We start from the raw sequence: 18,499 nt of genomic DNA on the forward strand, positions 1-18,499 counted from the left end.
TTCACAACTCCACTAGCGGTGCATTAATGTCCCAATTTTCCCGTTCTCTGAGGCCAGCCCCAATTCTGATCCCTCTTCTAAAGGACAGTCTCTAGATCTTTTCAAACCTCTGCAATTCCTTCATCTACTCCTCGTGTGGCATGGTTTTGTCCCCTCTCACCATGCTAGTGACCATATTGGTCACCCTCCTCTACATGCACCTGTTACAGGGCTCATCCATGGCCTTCCTAAGAAGGGGCCCCCCGAACTGAGTAGAGCACTCCAAAGTGCTCTTCATGCTTCCTTCAACTTGACAAACATTTAATAAGCACCTCCTGTGTCCCTGGTGTTAGGTGCTGGGACTACTAAAATGAAAATGAAACAATCCCAACCCTTAAGGGGCTTTCATTTGGGGGGAGGGGGGGGGATTCTGCCCTCCTGAATACAATGCTTTTATTAATGTAGTCTACAATTAATTAGCCTTTGGGGTGGGGGGATTGCTTCCCACATGATACTGTTGACTCACTGAGCTGGCTAAATGTTTAGGTAAATCCCCAGTTTATTTTTCTTTTAACTCTTGTCAAAATTTATTTCAAATGCTGATGTTGTCATTTGGTCCCTCCCAGCTTTCCCTCCCAGCTTTGCCCTCTGCAACCCTAATAAACAGAACATCTGTATCTTCATTCAAACCATTTACACAGATGTCAAATGACACAGGACAAGGGATAGATTCCCGTGAAGCTATTTTTGGCAACTCTATGACTTCTTCCAGCAATCGTGAACCGTCCCTTTAATGTATATGTTTCTGAGGCCACAAGTTTTATTACAACCCTCCTTACTGGATGAATTTGATCGATTCTTGGGCCACTCTATTGAGATGCCTTTATTTCTGGGATCTTAACTATTTTAAGTTATGGATCCCTTTGGCAGTCTCGCGAATGGATTTTTAAAATATGTGAAATTATAAAGGAAGCCAATTACATGGGAAAACAGTTATGGAAATGTGGTTTGTTGTTTTTTTTTTTTTTAGTTCATGGATCCCAGGTTAAAACCCCCTATTCTCTTTAATATTTGCTACTCTGTGTGACATCTGCTTTAGTAGATATACATGATCAGTTTCTTTTCTAATCTCCTCCCCTATTTTAATGGTTCCTTAACCCTGAATCTGTACTCACCAGGATACATAGAGAGTTTCAATATAGGTGTTTTTTAATACTTTCACCTTCTACCTTAGAATCATTACTAAGTATCCATTCCAAGGTGCTGTAAACTATGAACTGTAAAGGCTAGACTATCGGGGTTAAGTGATTTGCCCAGGGTCACACAACTGGGAAGTGTCTGAGTCCAGATTTGAATCCAAGACCTCTTGTCCCCTGACCTGGCTTTTTATCCCCTGGAGCTACCTAGCTGTCCCTGATGATTTGCTAATGATGTTACTTAGCCTCCTATGGCCAGCCTCAATTCTTTAACCACAGAGAGGTTAGACTAGTTCAGGAATTCTTAACCTGGGGTCTAGGAACTTTATATATATATAACTATTTCAGTATAATTGGTCTCCTTTGCAGACCAATTATAAATATAAAATGTATCTATAAAATAGATAGCTTATTAAATGGATTTAAAAACATTGTGAGGAATCCATTGGCTTCCTCAAACTGCCAGGTATAAGGCCAGTGTCATGACACAAGGAAGGCAAAGATCCCCTGTATTGAGGCAGAGGAGAGGGGTATGAAGGAGCATTTATTAATCACCTTTTATGTGCTAAGTGCATTTACAAATATTATTTCATTTGATCCTCTCAACAACCCTATAGTTGAGGAAACTGAGACAGACTAGGTCTAAGGTCTCTTCCTGTTCCATAGTCTGACATCAAAAACTCTTCCAGGGCCCCTTCCTTGAGTCTATCTTGGCCAAAAATGATCTAGGCTTGCTAAAGCCTAGGCCTTGTTTAGCTTTCTAAGCATTCCTGAAGACCTAGAAGGGCCTGAGCCTTTTCCCTAGATCTGTTCTTTTTCCTTACCTCCCAGTGATCAGAAAGACAATGAAACCTTTGTGTTTCAGCCTGTGGAGGCTGCTGTTCAGTTAGCCCACTTATGACTGTTGTCCCCAGCCTCCCAGCCTGTCAACTGCTCTGTCTAAGGGAGGGAGAGCTTCTTGGTGCTCATTTTAAAATAAAGACAATATGGACAAAAGGGGATATTTCTCTGGTTCCCAAGAATCCACCATGCCCTCCTCTGCACACCAGCATATGCAGTCTGTGACATTCTGGAGCTGCAGACTCCAAGTGTCCCAAGTAGAACTTTCAGAACCAAACAGGAGAGGACAGTTCTGAGGCTTTTGATGATTCCCTTCTGAGAAGCTGGATGGATGCATTAGTTTCCTTGGGGATTCTGTAGAGCTGGAATAGGTTTTTCTAATGTGCTGATTTTTTTTTTATACATCACAATTGAACCATTTGCTTGTTCCCTATCTTCTGTGACCTGGAGTCAGGAAAAGTTGAGTTCTAATCTGGTCTCAGACATTTTGTAAACTGCATGACACTTCCTCTCAGCCTCAGTTTCCTCAGCTATGAAATGAAGATCATACTAGTACCACCTCCCTCCCAGTACTATTGGAAGGATCAAATGAGAGAGTATTTGTGAAGTATTTAGCACAGTGCAAGGGATATAGTCGATGCTTTAATAAATGCTTGTTTGCTTTCCTTCCTTTTCACTGTTAGATTTTTTTTAAACCCTTAGCGTCCATCTTAGAATCAATACTAAGCATTAGTTCCAAAACAGAAGAGCAGTAAGGGCTAGGCAAAAGGTGTTAAGTGACTTAAGAGTCACACAGTTTGGAAGTTTCTGAGGTCACAGTTGAACCCAGGACCTCCCATGTCCTCCAAACCTGCTATTATAACCGGGCAACCTACCTGCCCCTTATTCTTTTTATTTGGTTTGTCCATTTTTTCTATCCCCTATTAGACAGTCCCTTGAGGAACCAGCTCTCATTATAGATCTCATTGCTAAGCATCAGAACTCAGTTTCTCTACTGCCTAGCATTTATATGGCATTTCGGGTAGTTAATCAGTCAATCATTTAATCACTCCATCACTTAGTCCACAATATTTATTAAATGTCTACCATGTATCACTTTGCTAGGCAAAGGAGTTAAAGACAAAAATGAAACAATTCTACATGGCGGGAAAGGACTGGACTTAAAAAACAGAAATTATATAGTGCCTTAGACATCTGTGTGTTCTGTAACTGTGTAAGAAATTTAAATTCTCAGAACCTCAGTTTTCTCCCTCTGAAATAGGGATAATATCAGGACCAAGAGATAATTTATGGAAAGATCATTGAAAATCTTAAAGCTCCAAATAAACATCAGTTATTATTCATTTGACTACATTCTTTGGAATAACATCTCTATGCATTCTGGGGTGTTTTTTTGTTTGTTTGTTAGTTTTTTTCAGCCCTTCATGCCTCCATTTGTGGTTTTCTTGGCAAAGATAATAGAATGGTTTGCCATTTCCTTCTCCAGCTCATTTGACAGATGAGAAAACTGAGGCAAACTGGGTTAAGGGACTTGTCCAAGGTCATATAGCTAGGAAGTGCCAGAGTCCAGATTTGAACATCACAAAGAGTAACATTTGTAACAAATATGAATCGGCGAACAGAACATGGCACTGAATGCCAAATAAAAATATTCAACCTAAACTATTTGCCTTTTGGTTGAAAAACCATACAATAAAACTTGAAACAAAATTATGATTTGTTCTTGGTTCTATCTCTGTCTCTGTCTTTTGGTGTCTATTTCTGTCTCTGTTTCTGCCCTGACCACCCCCATCTCACTTCCTTTATATTTCCTTTCCCCTTCCCCACCTCCACTCATTAAGTGATTTGCCCAGAACCACACAAATATCAGTCTTTGTACAAGGCACTAATCCTGGGTCAAAAGATTGAATCACATTTTTTGTCATTGCTTGTTTTTTAACTTGTTCTATGAAAATCTTTCCAACTTACAATCCCTCCAACAAGGCTTTCCCTAGATCTTTCTGGTAGAGAATTTTATCATTTTAAAATTCTTTCTTTGACAGTTTAATAGATGTAAGATATCACCTGAAAGTTATTTTAATTTGTCTTTTCCTTGAGAGCAACTTGGATCCATATCAGATCCTAATAGAGATGTATCAGATTTTGCCCAGAGATATTTATTCCAGATTCCCTTCTCTGTATCTTTTCTTTTTATTTCCTGAAACATTCATTTTCTTCATGCAAATTCCTGTTATCTTTGACTAAAGCTAGTGACACTTTAAATTGAGTAAATTTTTCTTTTATCTTTTTTTGTTGTTGCTATAGGCCTTCAGAACTATAAATTCATCTCTGTATTGCTTTGTTTGCATTCCATATACAATAATATATAGTATCTTTTATGTTATCTTTAATATAATTAGTTGCTATAGCTTTAATTTTCTCTTTCCATAGGAATTACTTGATTTCTAAAATTGATCAATAAATTTTTGAAAGCTTTTATTATCTCTGTCTCTGTCCTAAACCCAACTGAACAGTAAAAAGAAAAAAATATCATAACAAGAAGGTATAATCCAATGAACCCAAATTCCTATTTTGGCCATGTCCGTAAGTGTATGTCTCATTCTGCATCACTTTGGCAGGAGGTGACTGGTGGGCTTCATCTTCAATCCTCTGAACTCAAGTTACTTTAGACTTTTAAAAGCTATTTTCTTTAAAATGTTGTCCTTGTATTGATTGTGCTCTGATTTCTGTATATTTTACTTTGTATCTCTTGATGAAGGTCTTCCCAGTTTCTTCTAAAACTGACAATTTGGTCATTTCTTACTGTGCAATAACATTCCATTGCATTCCTAGGTTCTAATTTGTTTAGCCCAACAGGTGGGCACTTCTATAGCTTCTGATTGGAGATTCTACAAGAATGGCGCTAAAAATATTCCCATTCCGACTTTTTTTTTTCCTTTTGGGGTATAGGCCTTATAGTGTTTTAGCTGGTTTGTGGAATTATTTAAGAGACCAATCTTTTAAAAATCTAGGTCAACTTAATTGTTGATAGTTTTGGTTATGTTATTGTTATTTACTTCATTTTTTAGTACATTATTGTCCATGAATATCATTTGTAAAACATTTGCCTTCCAATATTTACCTATAATTTTCCCAGATGCATATTCCTTGGTTTTTTTTAAAAGAGCAACTTTTTACAAAAATTGTCTATTAATATGTAATATGTGTGGATTGTATGTAAAACCATATCTTCATTGCATACATGATTTTTCAGTGAATATTTTAATTGCGACGTAGTGTGAGCTTGCCCCAAGGCACCTCTCTAAGATTATAAATTGGTAGGAAGATACCAAGCTATGTTGGTTTGATTTGGTTTTTTAACACCTTATTGATCAAATTTTCAAATGAAGTTCCATCATTTCCTGAATTGATAGATCTGGTATGAGTAAATGAATGATTGAACAGACAAGTACATACATGCATATTTTTGTACACATTGATCCTTTTCCTCTGCCTTTGAGGAATATATGCCTCTTTTTAGTATTTATTACCAATCAAAGGATGTACCCAATTTAATGATTTTTAGCCATAGTTCCAGACTTTGTCTTCCACAGTATTTGAACCAATTCACAGCTCCAGCAATACTTGTTATGCCCACCCTCCTCTAACATTAACTAGCCAGATTTTTTGTTCTTTTTCAATTGTACAAGTCTTTTCAAAGAAAACTGGCCAAAAAAAATATGGTAAAAGGTTAAAATTTCTTGACTTTCGCATTCAGTTCTTTTCATATACCTTTAAAATCCAATTTAATACTCCATTCCAATTTGTATAGTTGGGAGTTTTATTGTTTGTTTCTACTGTGTGAGTAATGGAATCTACTATTATTGATCTTCCATTCTTTCATCAAAATTGAGATTTTTTAAAACATTTACTATATTCTTTAATGAATAAGCTTAAGGATATTGGGAACTCTGGTAAAGCTACTCCCTCTAATTTTGTTTGAAGATACCTTCTTTACAATTTAGAGTCTTAGAGAGTTGCCTGGGTCATGAAGACACTAAGTAATTTGGTTAGCATCAGCTAGTATGCCAAAGTAGGACTTAAGCCTCAGTCTTCCTGGCTCCAAAGCCTCTTTCTATCCACTATGATAAGCTGCCTCCTCTATGCATATGCATTCAATTTTGATGTATTCTCACTTGAAATAACATTTTAAAGTGTGATATAATTTCTTTATGTCTCATAATTTCATCTGACTTGAATTTGAATTTGGAAAAAGTATTCATTCTTTTATCTCCCTCAGCACCTCAGCACAGGACAGGGTCTTGCCCACTAAGCTACTCTGTATGTTTGTTGAATTCAATTTAAATTGACTTGATGTCCCAGCAATGCCCATTGGTAAAAATAATGGCTTTTTATTCAGATCCTCTAAATAGAGTAAACTAAAAACTCTTGACTGTAAAACCACTCCATTATTTTTCCATCTTGAAAACGCCAACAAAAACTAATTCATAGAAGGGCATCAGTTTCCTCATCTGTAACAATAGGAGGTTGGATTAGATCTCCCTGCTCTAACTATGTGTGGTTTTGCTCTCCTGTTTCTTCCCTTTTTACAGTTAGTAGTGAATCTGATCAATGACCTACAGGAGCAGATGTGTAGACTACAGCTGGAAATCAGTAGCCAAATTCAAGAGAGAATGTTGCAGGACAGGGACCACATGGATGAATATAGCCCTCAGCAGAGCCCCCAGGCCAGCAGCCCCGATCGCTTGCCTGTATGAAGCATACCTAAGTATATCCAAGCATGAGTTGGTGCTGCCTTGAGTTTGCAGAGAATTCTGGATTCTACTAACAAGAGTCTGCCTTGGGTACCAGTCATTGCTCTGTTTAACTCTGGGCAGAGCCCAGAGGCCATTTTCCTTTCTTTACCTTGCCCCATTTCATCCCTTTATTCTTGTATCTAAAGTTATCCTGAAGGATATCTTGGAGAATGGCTTGGGCAAGTCCTTCCTAAGACCTCTCTCTAATTGTGTGATGTGTGTCTATTAACAACTCAACAGTAGCCCAGGGGCAGGTAAGAGAACTTGCTCAGCTGGGTCTTTGTCCAGTGAAGAAGAGGAAGACAATAATAACCACAAGGTACTTGCTTCCATTCCCTAAGTTTGGTAGTCAATTTGAGCTTCAGCAAATCTAACTTATTCTGACTTAAAAAGAATTCCCAGGGTATTTTAGGAATTGGGGAATGAAAAATAGTTCTTTCCAGGCTTAAAGGGTAGAATATGGCTTCTTTTTGCATTGGGCTTTATGTGGGTAACAACTGTATTTTCACTGAGGGGAAGGAAGAAAAATTTCCACCTAAAATGGAAAATCCGGATAATATGGAGGCCAGTTAATCCACTAGAACCAGTTCTAAGTCTTTACCATACATTAGACCCTACAATATATATTTGTAGATAGAAGGAAAATAATATATTAGATACTCAGTAATTACTTTAAGTAATTAAGTGAAGAGGAGGTCAAGAACAATAGCCTCAGGTACCAATCGATACTCATAGCTTAGATAATAAACACAGTGAATGTGAGATTTTAGCACAGAACATGAATATACATAATTCACATGCATTTCATAAGTCATACTAATTCATAACTACAAAGAAATCTCTGGAGTTTGTAGAAATTGGCTTGACAAAAATTCTGTGGTGATGAAAAGGTAAGTGTCATTTAAGAAGAATATATTTTGGAGGATTCAAATGCGGCCTCAGACACTTCCTCACAGTGTGACCCTGGGCAAGTCACTTAATCCCAAATGCCTAGTCCTTGTCACTCTTCTGCCTTGGAACCAATACTTAATATTAATTTTAAGACAGAAGGTAAGATTTTTTTTTTAAAGAAAAAGAAAATATTTTAAATTAGGTTGAATGTCAGTAGTACTGGTAGCTACCATTCATGGAGCACTTTTAAATTAAGTGCTTTATATATTCTCTATTTTATCATATCATTTGATTCTAACAATAACCCTGAGAAGCAGGGAAGAACACATTCAAAAGAGCTTAACTCTTTCAAAAGGAATTGTTTCCCTGAGTAGGTAATGCATTGCCCATCAATAGAAATATTCAGGCAAATTATTGTAGAAGAGATTTCTTGATCAGGCTTAAACTAGATGCCCTTAACATGTAAGTTCCTTCTAATTCTGGGATTGAAGGATTATTTTAGGGAAGAATCTTGTGACTAAATCATTCAGCATTATCAAGTGCCACCTCTTCCATCCATTCACCCTGAACCATTGCAGCCTTCCATGATCTCACCCTTTTTTAGACCTCTTGAAGCCTTTTTTTCTGGCAGTACTTCTCATCTGGCACTGTGCCCACACCTGAGGTCATTCTGTTGGCTTCCTGTCTTCCCCACTAGACCTCAAGGCTCTGGAGAGTGGTTCAATTGGCTTTATTGTCTCCCCTGAAGTACCCAGGATGGTGCCCTCTCTGGCAGAGGTACCCTATCACTGTGTTCCCTGGCTATGGGGCAGAGCAAATAGCTCTTACCTTGCCTGCTACTCCACTTACATCTCCATTCCTCTCTTACATATAAGCAGCATCCTTCTGGTCCCTCCAGGCATCATTGTCCCATCCTTTGACAGCCTCAGACTTGAGGCTTGGTTCCTGATTGCCTCAGCCCTGAGCCACAAAGCAACACGCGTATCAGGCTTCTTAGCTCCCTCTCTGTCAAGAGCTGTGAAGGGTGAGCACTGGAGCAGAGGAGACAGCCACTCTGGCCCGGAAAGTCCCAGGACAATGGAGAACAGACCGTAAAACACCTCTCTTCTCTTCAGAGGGAGCTTGGGGACTACTGGCAAGGATCTGTGCATATCTGGTCAGGCATATCTGGTTGTGCTTAGCTGTTTTTCTTTGTTAGATAAATAACACTGAAACGGTATCAATAAATCTTACTTGGGAGCTGCCCACATAAACTAGAAAAGCCTCTAAAAGACAGAAATAAGAGGTGCTGCCTGGCATGGCTGGCATTGGCCTGAATAATTTAGTGTCAGACAATGCATACCTTGGCCACCTAACCCACCCTTTTCTTTCTCTCTCTCTCTCTCTCTCTCTCTCTCTCTCTCTCTCCCTTCCTTCTCTGTCTTGCTACATCTTTTCTACTACAGGAATTGCTACAGGAACTCAAGCATCTCAAAATTAAGGTGGAAGAGCTGGAGAGTGAGCGAAATCAGTATGAATGGAAGCTAAAGGCAACAAAGGTAAAAACCACCAATCCAGGTGGCCAGTATGTGACTGCCGTATGAAGCCTCTAGTGACCCACTTTTCCAATAACATGTAATAGAACCACGAGCTTTCTATAGAGTCTTGGGTGCAGATGAAAACAAAAACAGCCAACAGAAGCAGGGATTGGACTTCACCATTAATACTTTTTCACCCATTTTCGATCAACACATTTATTTTTGAAAAAAATAAAATTTCAGTGATATCTTTTGTTTTTTACACTACCTACATTTCCCAGTGCCCCTCCTCCTGCCCCTCACAGAGAACCTCCTAAATGAAATGAAAACTAAAATTAAACTACTCAAAGCAAGATACCCAAAAAGACTGACATCATATTTCTTGTGTCACCTCTGTAAAGAAGCATGATGAGGTGCAAGCTTTTATTTAAATAAAACTGGTTTTAATAAATGTGAAGGGGGGAAATCCTGGTTTGAAGGTAGCTCTCTATTTCTGAATGCTGCCCTGGAAGAAAGCAAGATCTCACAGGTCCTGACAGGCTGGAAAGGCCTTGAGTATGACCCCATTGGTAGTCTGGGTTTCTGTAGTCCAATATCATTCCAGCTCTCATCACCAGGGCTTTGGCCACAAGGTGATATTGTAGGGGAGTGGAGAAGGGCCCAGTAACTCCCTATTCAGGCCCACTGAGTTAAAGAGTATATTTATCTCTTGGCAGAGTATTTGAAGGGATCCTGACCCTATTATAGCTACTTTGGGGACTTGGACACTTTCATGAAAGAGGCGGGAAGGCTAGTGATAGCTAAAAGCAGTACACTCTTACTGGTGGTACATTTTAATCCACACAAGGGAGACTGGTGGGTTAACTTGCCACTTCTGGTGGCATGAGGCAGGAGGGAAGGGAAGCAGAAGTTACCAAAATCATTTAGTGTTGATTAAAAAACTAGAAAAGTTGATCCGTGGAACAGACTAGATAAGCAAAAGGCAGAAGCAAGTAAACAAAGTAGCCCAGTATTTGATAGACCAAAGTACTTAAATTACTGAAGGAAGGCCTGACCTTTTTGGGCAAAAATCTCCCAGAAATCTTGAAAGAAATTAGTATCTAACATGCCACAGAAAATTTATCATAGGTACATTAATTTGAATTCTTTCTAAATGGTCAGACTATTTAAAAAGGGAATTAAATCAGTTAACATAAGTGTGTATATATATGTTTGTGTATGTATATATACCATATATGTGTTTGTGTGTGTGTGTATATATATATATATATATATGTATGTATGTATGTATGTATGTATGTATGGTTGGGTTTTTTTTTTTTAACTCTTCTGGCTTGTAATCAACACATTAATAGTCTTAAGAAAGAAGAGCTGTAAGGGCTAGGCAAATGGGGTTAAATGAGTTGCCCAGGGTCATACAGCTAGAAAGCATTTCTAAGACGAGATTTGAACCCAGCATCTCTATCTGGTCCTAGCCCTATCCACTGAGCCCCTCGTGGTGTTTCTTTTTTATATTTAATTATCGAATTTTTGTTTTTGACACGAGACTCCATAATAAAGCCCCTTACAAAGTATATTTCTCCATATAGCTAAGACCACTCAATCACATGATGCTAACTGATAGAACTTGTCGCCTTCTGAATTTTGCCAATTATTAATAGAAAGAATGAGAAGCAACATCATCTGGAGCTAGAAAGTTTATCCTAGTGTCAGAAACCCTGCTTCCCCCATCCTTGGCCTCTCATTGTCTCTAGACAACTCTTTATGATGGTACATTGCAGAGAGTACTTGCATCAGCGGAGGGACTATGCCAGGAGTTTAAAATAGAGCAACGGTTATTCTTCCCATTTTGCAGATAAACCCAGGGTTAGAGTGGCTAGCTGGCTTTCCCCTGCTCCTATATCAAGTAAGCAGCAAAACTGAGATCCAGACCCATTTCTTAAGACACCATTATTTGTATCCAGGGCAGCCTTCTGGCTACCAGAGAGAACATCTCTTCCTTCTACCTTTAGCAAAAACATGATTCATTCAGGTGGCAAAGGGAGCTAGCTAGAACTCTGGGTCCTTCAGATGGGAATATGCTGGCACTGGTTCCCATTGGCAGGGGTTAGGGAGTCCCTGGTCCCCATGGTTGGACGCAGAAAGTCAGGTCACTGAACTGATTAAGTGAGTCACCGTTTAGGAGAGCTGTTTGAATGCCCTCCTCCCCCCACTATATATAGAATAGTAGCTTCTATTTGGGTCACTCAGGGAGAACCTACGCAAAGTCAGAAGGTGCAGAAAATCAATTGGCCTTCCCACCCTACCTCCTGGGGACCCCATTCTGTCTGGATCCCCAGTTTCTGGCCCCTCACCAGAGCCCTTGTTTCTTCCAGGCGGAGATTGCCCAGCTGCAAGAGCAGTTGGCATTGAAGGATGCAGAAATTGAGCGCCTCCACAGTCAGCTCTCCAGGACGGTGGCCTGTTCCGAAAGCACGGAAAGAGGTAAAGAGGAAGTGATGGCCACAGAGCCGCGATGCTGCTGTAGGCTCCTGCCCATTGCCCAGTTGCAGGGGGAGATAGCAATCAGCCTGCCCGCTTCCCCCTAGTGCCATGTGTCAAAGGCAAGCTTCCTCCCACTGGCCATCAGCCTCCTAGAGAAGCATTCCAAATGACTTCCAAGTCCAACTCTAGGAAAAGGCCACACTGAATGTTGGAAAATAGCCTCGCTCCCAGCAGCCCTATCCCTGGCATCGCTCCCTCCATCCCCCTGTTAGCCAGGTAACTCGGCCCCAAATAAATGCCTGTTGGCCATTGTGGCCAGCAGAATTTGGGGGTGTTAGAAAGGTCTGCTCTTGGGCAAAGTATTCATTTCAGGACTCCCTCATTACTGCATGTTGTGCCCTGGGCTGCTGCCTACTCTGCCTATCCCTGGTGCCCCCTTCTGTTTGCAGGAGAGCCATGGGCAAGTGCAGGGGCTTAGGAGAGATGCAGATCTGGAGGCATCCAGAATCTCTGGGCAGTGCCCCAAAGCTCAATTTCCCCTTCAGTTTGAGAGAGATGAAGTTCTTGAACAAATGGGGGAAACCCAGTGAAACTCAAGGCATGGTCTGTGGCCTTGCACCCATGCGCCACCTCGTGCCCACAAGATGAAATAACAATCTTACTTTTGACCACCAGTGTGTATTACTCTTTGCCAGAAAACTGGTTGTTTAAAACAGGGATTCCCAAACTTTTTGGCCTCAGGACCCCTGTACACTCTTAAAAATGATGTACCTTACCAAAGAGCTTTTCTAAAAAAGCATATTAGTTATATCATTACTCACAAAATTGAAGTTTTCAATCTCTTGATATTGTAACAAAAATATTTCTCAGACCCCCTGAAAAGGTCGCACTAACCCCCAGAGATTCCCAAATCACACTCTGAGAACTACTAGTTTAAGAAAGAGTAAGGGGCTCCTGAGTGGCTCAGTGGATTGAAAGCCAGGCCTAGAGATGGGAGGTCTCGGGTTCAAATTTGGCCTCATACACTTCCTAGCTGTTTGTCCCTGGGCAAGTCACTTAACCTCCATTGACCAGTCCTTACCACTGTGCTTCCTTAGAACCAATACACATTATTGATTCTAAGACAGAAAGGAAGAGTTTAAGAAAAAGACAAAAAGAAAAGTGTTGGACAACTTTTAGTGTTACTTTATAGATAATGACATTCTATATGTTATTCTGTCAAAAGGCAGTGTAACAGAGTAGATAGAGCAAGAGATAATCTGCTTAAAAGTCTAGCCTTAACACATTGTCTTGTGTCCCTAGGCTAGTTACTTAACCTTTTAATTTCCTTAAGAAACTCTGAGAATATAAATTACAGAAAAGGTACCAGCCTACTAAGGGGATACAAGGGAGCCACCAGGTAGAAGTTGCTACCCCATTTCTCCCTGGGCCATTGATAGGATGCCATTAGGACCAAGCCGAAAACTCTGCCCCAGAAAATCCTATAGTGGATAGGACACTTGGATATTCCCCTCCTACTTCAGATATACTGCTCAGCGTTGGGACCCTGGATCTATGAAATGAGGGGATTGGGCTTGGTGTCTAAGATTCTTCCAGTTCCAAACCTATGATCCTGCCATTCCTTGTCCTAAGAGGGAAGAGAACATTCACATAGTGTCTACTGTTTGCCAGGTTATACTAAGTGCTCCACAAATATTATCTGATCCCTACAACAACCCTGGGAGATGGTGCTCATATTAAATCCATTTTACAGTGGAGAAAACTGAGGCAAAAGCAGTTAAATGACATGTTCAAATAGCTAATCTGAGGTTTCTGAGGCCAGATTTAAACTTTGGATTTTCTTGACTCCAGGCCCTACATTCTGTCCTCTGTCACCTAGCACACAAGTGACTGGCAATTTCCCTAGGTAGATAGTGTTATAAACAGCACGAGGCCCCTCCTGATCAGGAAAGGGAGAAGAGTGTGAGCTCATAGGATGCTTTCAGTCTAGGGAGGGCCCAGCATCAGTCTTTGTGAGATGGGTTGGTTTTGTGGATGTCTAAAGGGCATGTCTAATCTGTGCTTTTTCCTCCTGGTTTCCCGTCCAAGAGAGAGTTTGTAAGAGAAGGCTAAAGGAAAAATGTAAGCCTCGAGATTCACTTCCAACATCATGCTTTTGATCCTTTCCCCACCAATGATAGCTAAAATGCACCTCTGCTGCAACAATGAATGCAATTGCCTAGTCTCACATGATTGTTCCATTACCTTGCCCTCAATTCAGGTCATTGCTTGTAACAGATACGTCGAGACGAGGAGGGTCCTAAATCCTCCCTCACGCAAATCACCTTAGAAATTCACCATGATTTGGAACCACAGCCAGAAACAATCACTCTGCTGGACATTTTAAAGGGAACTGTCAAGGTTTTCGCCCTCATTGCTCCTTTTCTGTATTATTTGTATATTTTATCTTCAGAGTATTATTTTTTTAAACCATCACAGAATAATTTGTCTAATGCAGGGATTCTCCTATCTCCAGGCCTAAGCTTCCTAGCTCCCCCCCCCCCCCATCTGTCCTTTTTTTAAAACCCTCACCTTCCACCTTAGAATCAATGCTATGTATTGGTTCCAAGGCAGAAGAATGGTAAGGAAGGGCTAGGCAATGGGGGTCAAGTGACTTGCCACACAGCTAGGATGTGTCTTAAGGTCTTAACAATATCCTATTATTGTTCTTTGGTCTACCTTCAGTTCAAATAGAACCAGACCCATCCTTAAGACAGTTTTCTTGGCCCTCCCAAATCTTCCCTCCTCCAGGCTAGATCCCCTTGGTTTCTTCTGCTATTGTTCATGGAGCGTGGTTTCCCATCCTCCTACCTTATCTATCTCTTTTCTAAAATGTCAGAACTAAACAGAGGACAGGGGAATGACCCCTCCTTTGCCACATTCACTCTCTGAAGCCACAGACGCACTCTTCACATCCATGGATCCTGCCTCAGAACACTTAAAGGTGGATGCCATCTGTGTCACTCTCTGGGCCTTTCTAACCAGGATGGACAAGGAGCAGGCCCTGGTGCTAGAGGGTACAGGGATCCCAAATGTAGTGTGTCCCGCTGGAGCATCTCCTTGGCAGCGTTCCTTTATGGGTCAAGCAGGGAGGCAAGCATTCCTTCCAAAGCCTTATAGGATGTTTGCCTTTCTTTCCTACCTGGCTGAGGTGCCACGCTCTGCTTTGCTGTCTTTCTGTCTGAGCTTGGGTGGGACTTGGGCCATGACACATGGGCCATGCTAACTAAAACCATCTGTCTTATAAGAATTACCTTGGCAATAATGACAATGAATTATGCTAGCACTCCAGACCCTCTCCCACCCCATCCAACATGTATAAAGAATAAAGATTAATCTGACTTTTTAAATATTTTGCTTCTATGTAAAATCCAATGTCGTATCTGTGGATTTCCTCTGTGTTCTGATTTCTAAATATCTCAGCGGTGAATGATGAATTTCTCAGAAGAGAGTGACTGTGTCTGAGGGCTTTGGGCAATGTTCTTTATGGAGGCCTGGTGGTACAATGGGGAAAAACACTGGATCGGGGGAAGCTTAGTCTTGGCTCAGCCTCAGCTTTGGTGCCTGGGTTTCTAAATGAATCTCGATACTTCTTTGCACCAAAGACCTATTATTCTGTCATCTTGGTGGTCATGAAAATTCAGCTCAGACATGAAGAATCTAAACCTCTGGCCATGAAATCATGGAGTTTAGAGTTGCAGGGAACTTTAGAGACTCCAAATGTTAAAGGTGGGTTTAGTTCAGGTTTGATAAGAGAGAAAAATGAAGGTTTTTTTTTTTAACCAAATTCATCCATTAACAAAGAGTTATTTAGCCATAGCATTGGAAGGGATATTCACCAAAGATGTTGTAGCAGTTAACTTTAGGGTAGACAATTCCCCCTTCTTGTCTCCATGTGGAAATTCATTTGGTCAATGGTATGACTCATGGCCTTGGGACATCTGCCAAATGTGAAGGGGTCTGACTACCCGGGTGGGCCTTTTATGCCCTCAGGCGACCAGGAAGCTAAATCTGTACGAAAGACCTCAGGAAACTTCATCCAGCTAAGCTTCCCCTTGAGGCCTAACCCTTGTTGAGGGGATTGGGAAGGGAGCCCTGGCAGATGGCATTCCTATCACCCCAGTCTTCTGCTTTCCATCACAGATTTCTTCTGTCTCACAACCACAATGTTCCTGTATTTTTTCCCCATTCACATTTCTTCCTTTTCTCTTGTGGAAATTTCTGCTTCATTGGTGGCTAGCCTTATTGTCAGATGATTTGGTTTCATTTGGGACCTTCTGATTTACATCATCTGGCTACTGGCTGGTCCTGTCCTTCCCAGTGTTGAATAGGTGCTTGTTTGCTGTCCCCTCTAGTTTTGCTCAGGTCCTTAAAATTCTCTTTCATCTAGAACCTTGACACTCCACAGACAGACTCATCTAAGCAGTCATGCTATGTTTGCCCTGTTTTCTCTGAGAATACATCACAATACATCACAAAGAACTAGGGGACCGCAACAGTGATTTCAATGGGAATTCAGCAGCTTTTATTTTTTTTTTAATTTTTAAAATTTTTTCAGCAGGTTTTAGAATGAAATGTATGCCTGTCTTCCAGTTAACTGCTCCTTGACTATGTCAGTCATACTCTGGTAAATTTAAAAAATATATACTTTTTAGAAATCTAGGAGTCATATTTTCTTAAGGCAAACATCCAAAAATGTCCATTTTTCCTCACAAGTTTACTTCAGGATCTAAGTTTCTTTAGGATTCGTAAAAAGACAGGGTCTTGCAGGATCTGGCCAGCATGAAAATTACCTGTCAGTTCTTTTCACCCATAACTTTTCAGAGAAGATGTCATGCAAAAGATCTTTTTCTAAATAAATGAAGCTATTCACAAACACACCATTCTTTTGCTTATTTATTTTAAAATTTGCATTGATCTTATTTTATTGTTTTTCATTTTCAAACTTACTCCACCCTTTTTTCCAATATAACAAATAATTTAAAGAGACAAAAGCTTCTTAGAAAATTAACTGGCACATCAGCTTAGTTTGACAGTATATGCTATGCCCTCCACCTGTAGACCCCCACCTCTGGAAAGGAGATTAATTTTTTCCCCTTTTTTGTGACTAAATCTCTGAAGCCACAGACACTCTTCACATCCATTGATCCTGCCTCAGAACACTTAAAGGTGGATCTCTTCATTTTAATTATACAGCATCCAGTTTCTTTCCAGTAAATGAATATTCTAAACAGTAAATTAACCTACTACCACCTTTTCACTGGAAAAGTGAAAGCCTTTTGAAGACCAAAGTAGCGGATGGGAATGGATGAGTGTGTATCTTACTTTTCTATCTGTTGCCTCTAAAGTTGTTGGAATAATAACAAAGTACCAGCTAAATTCTTTTTTTTTTTTTTGCCTTCTAACTGTAGATCAAGAAGTTCAACGTCTAAAAATAGGAATGGAGACCTTGCTTGTTGCAAATGAAGAAAAGGTAAAAATAAACTGGTCCTTTATAAAAAGGGGGACAATGTGAGGGCGCTTCTCTTTGCTGGTGTTGGTATCATTTTAGTCTAGATAAGTCTGTTGAGAATGTTACCTAGATGGGAGCTTGATGCTTGACTCAGAGTAGGCACTGAATAAATGCTTCCTTGCTTGCTTGCTTGAGTCATTAGGAATCCTGTCTTGTGTCTCCACCTCATTAAATTAAATAATACAGGTATTTTGAAACTATGTAAATGATGCTTCTCGTCATCATCATGTTTTTGGAAAGGGAAGTATCTCAATTATGGAATACCTAATAAAATAATTAATTTCAATTACTTGTTTAATTAATGTGCTGTTTTATGTATTATGGGGCATAATGTTACATATTGTGTTATATTATTACGTAATAATTCAATTAATTAAAATAAAATTTAAGATTACCTAATAAAACATCACCAGCCTCAGAATAAGTGGATAGCACAGTGAACTTTATCAGGAAGACCAGGTTTCAAATCTCACCTTCAATGACTAGTAGCAGTGTGACCCTGAGCAAGTCTCTTACCTCTCTCTTCAAAGCTGTTCTTCTAGGCAGCTGGGTGGTGCAGTAGTGCATCTGACCTGGAATCTGGAAGACCTAGGGCTTAGTCACTTACCGACTCTGTTTCCACCTCTCTAAAATAGGGATAATTAAAGTACCTCCCTCTCTGGGCTGTTGTGAGGATCAAATGTGATTTGCAAAGTCCCTTATATAAATGCTAGTTATTATTATCTGTAACAAGGTGATAAGAGCATTTATTTCACAAGGTCATTATGATCAAATGAGATCACTCAGGAATCCCTAAGTTACTATACTGTATAATATGAGATATTAATTAAGCATCTGCTCATTAGCTCATTTGATCTTCACAGTAACCCCATTTTGCAGATGAGGACACTTAGGCAAACAGAGGTTAAGTGACTTGTGCAGGGTCACACAGCCAGCCAGTATCTGAGGCTGGATTTGAACTCAGATCTTCTTTATTCCAGGCCCAGTGCTCCATCCATTATGCCAACTAGATGCCTCAAAGGGATATAGACAGGAATATCGCACATGAAGCACATGAAGTATCTGACCTACAAATATCAGAGCTCCTTTCTGCCTTTTATTCCCAGAATTACTCTCAGTATTTGTGAAATCAAAGAGACTTGCTATATTATAATTAAATTGTTCATTAATTGTCATCTGTCACATAATAAAACTTAGGTGTAATTATATCCAAAGGTGTTGCACTAACTTTTTAAAAGCTGACAG

General features: G+C 40.1%; 1 protein-coding gene across 21 annotated transcripts in view; it reads left to right on the forward strand.

Moving 5' to 3' along the window:
* PPFIBP2 (PPFIA binding protein 2) overlaps window positions 1–18,499 on the forward strand; it is a 195,643-nt gene that overhangs the window by 145,025 nt on the left and 32,119 nt on the right. For 12 of the 21 annotated variants that reach the window (XM_007496981.3, XM_007496983.3, XM_007496986.3 and 9 more), the window contains 5 exons: window positions 6,608–6,766; window positions 9,148–9,240; window positions 11,595–11,703; window positions 13,792–13,824; window positions 17,154–17,215. In XM_007496981.3, coding sequence (XP_007497043.2) covers window positions 6,608–6,766; window positions 9,148–9,240; window positions 11,595–11,703; window positions 13,792–13,824; window positions 17,154–17,215 — 456 coding nt within the window. The remainder of the gene's footprint in view (window positions 1–6,607; window positions 6,767–9,147; window positions 9,241–11,594; window positions 11,704–13,791; window positions 13,825–17,153; window positions 17,216–18,499) is intronic. The other 9 variants (XM_007496988.3, XM_007496989.3, XM_056802235.1 and 6 more) reach the window with 3 other exon arrangements.

The sequence above is a fragment of the Monodelphis domestica genome, chromosome 6, assembly GCF_027887165.1.
Source record: "Monodelphis domestica isolate mMonDom1 chromosome 6, mMonDom1.pri, whole genome shotgun sequence".
Lineage (NCBI taxonomy): Eukaryota > Metazoa > Chordata > Mammalia > Didelphimorphia > Didelphidae > Monodelphis > Monodelphis domestica.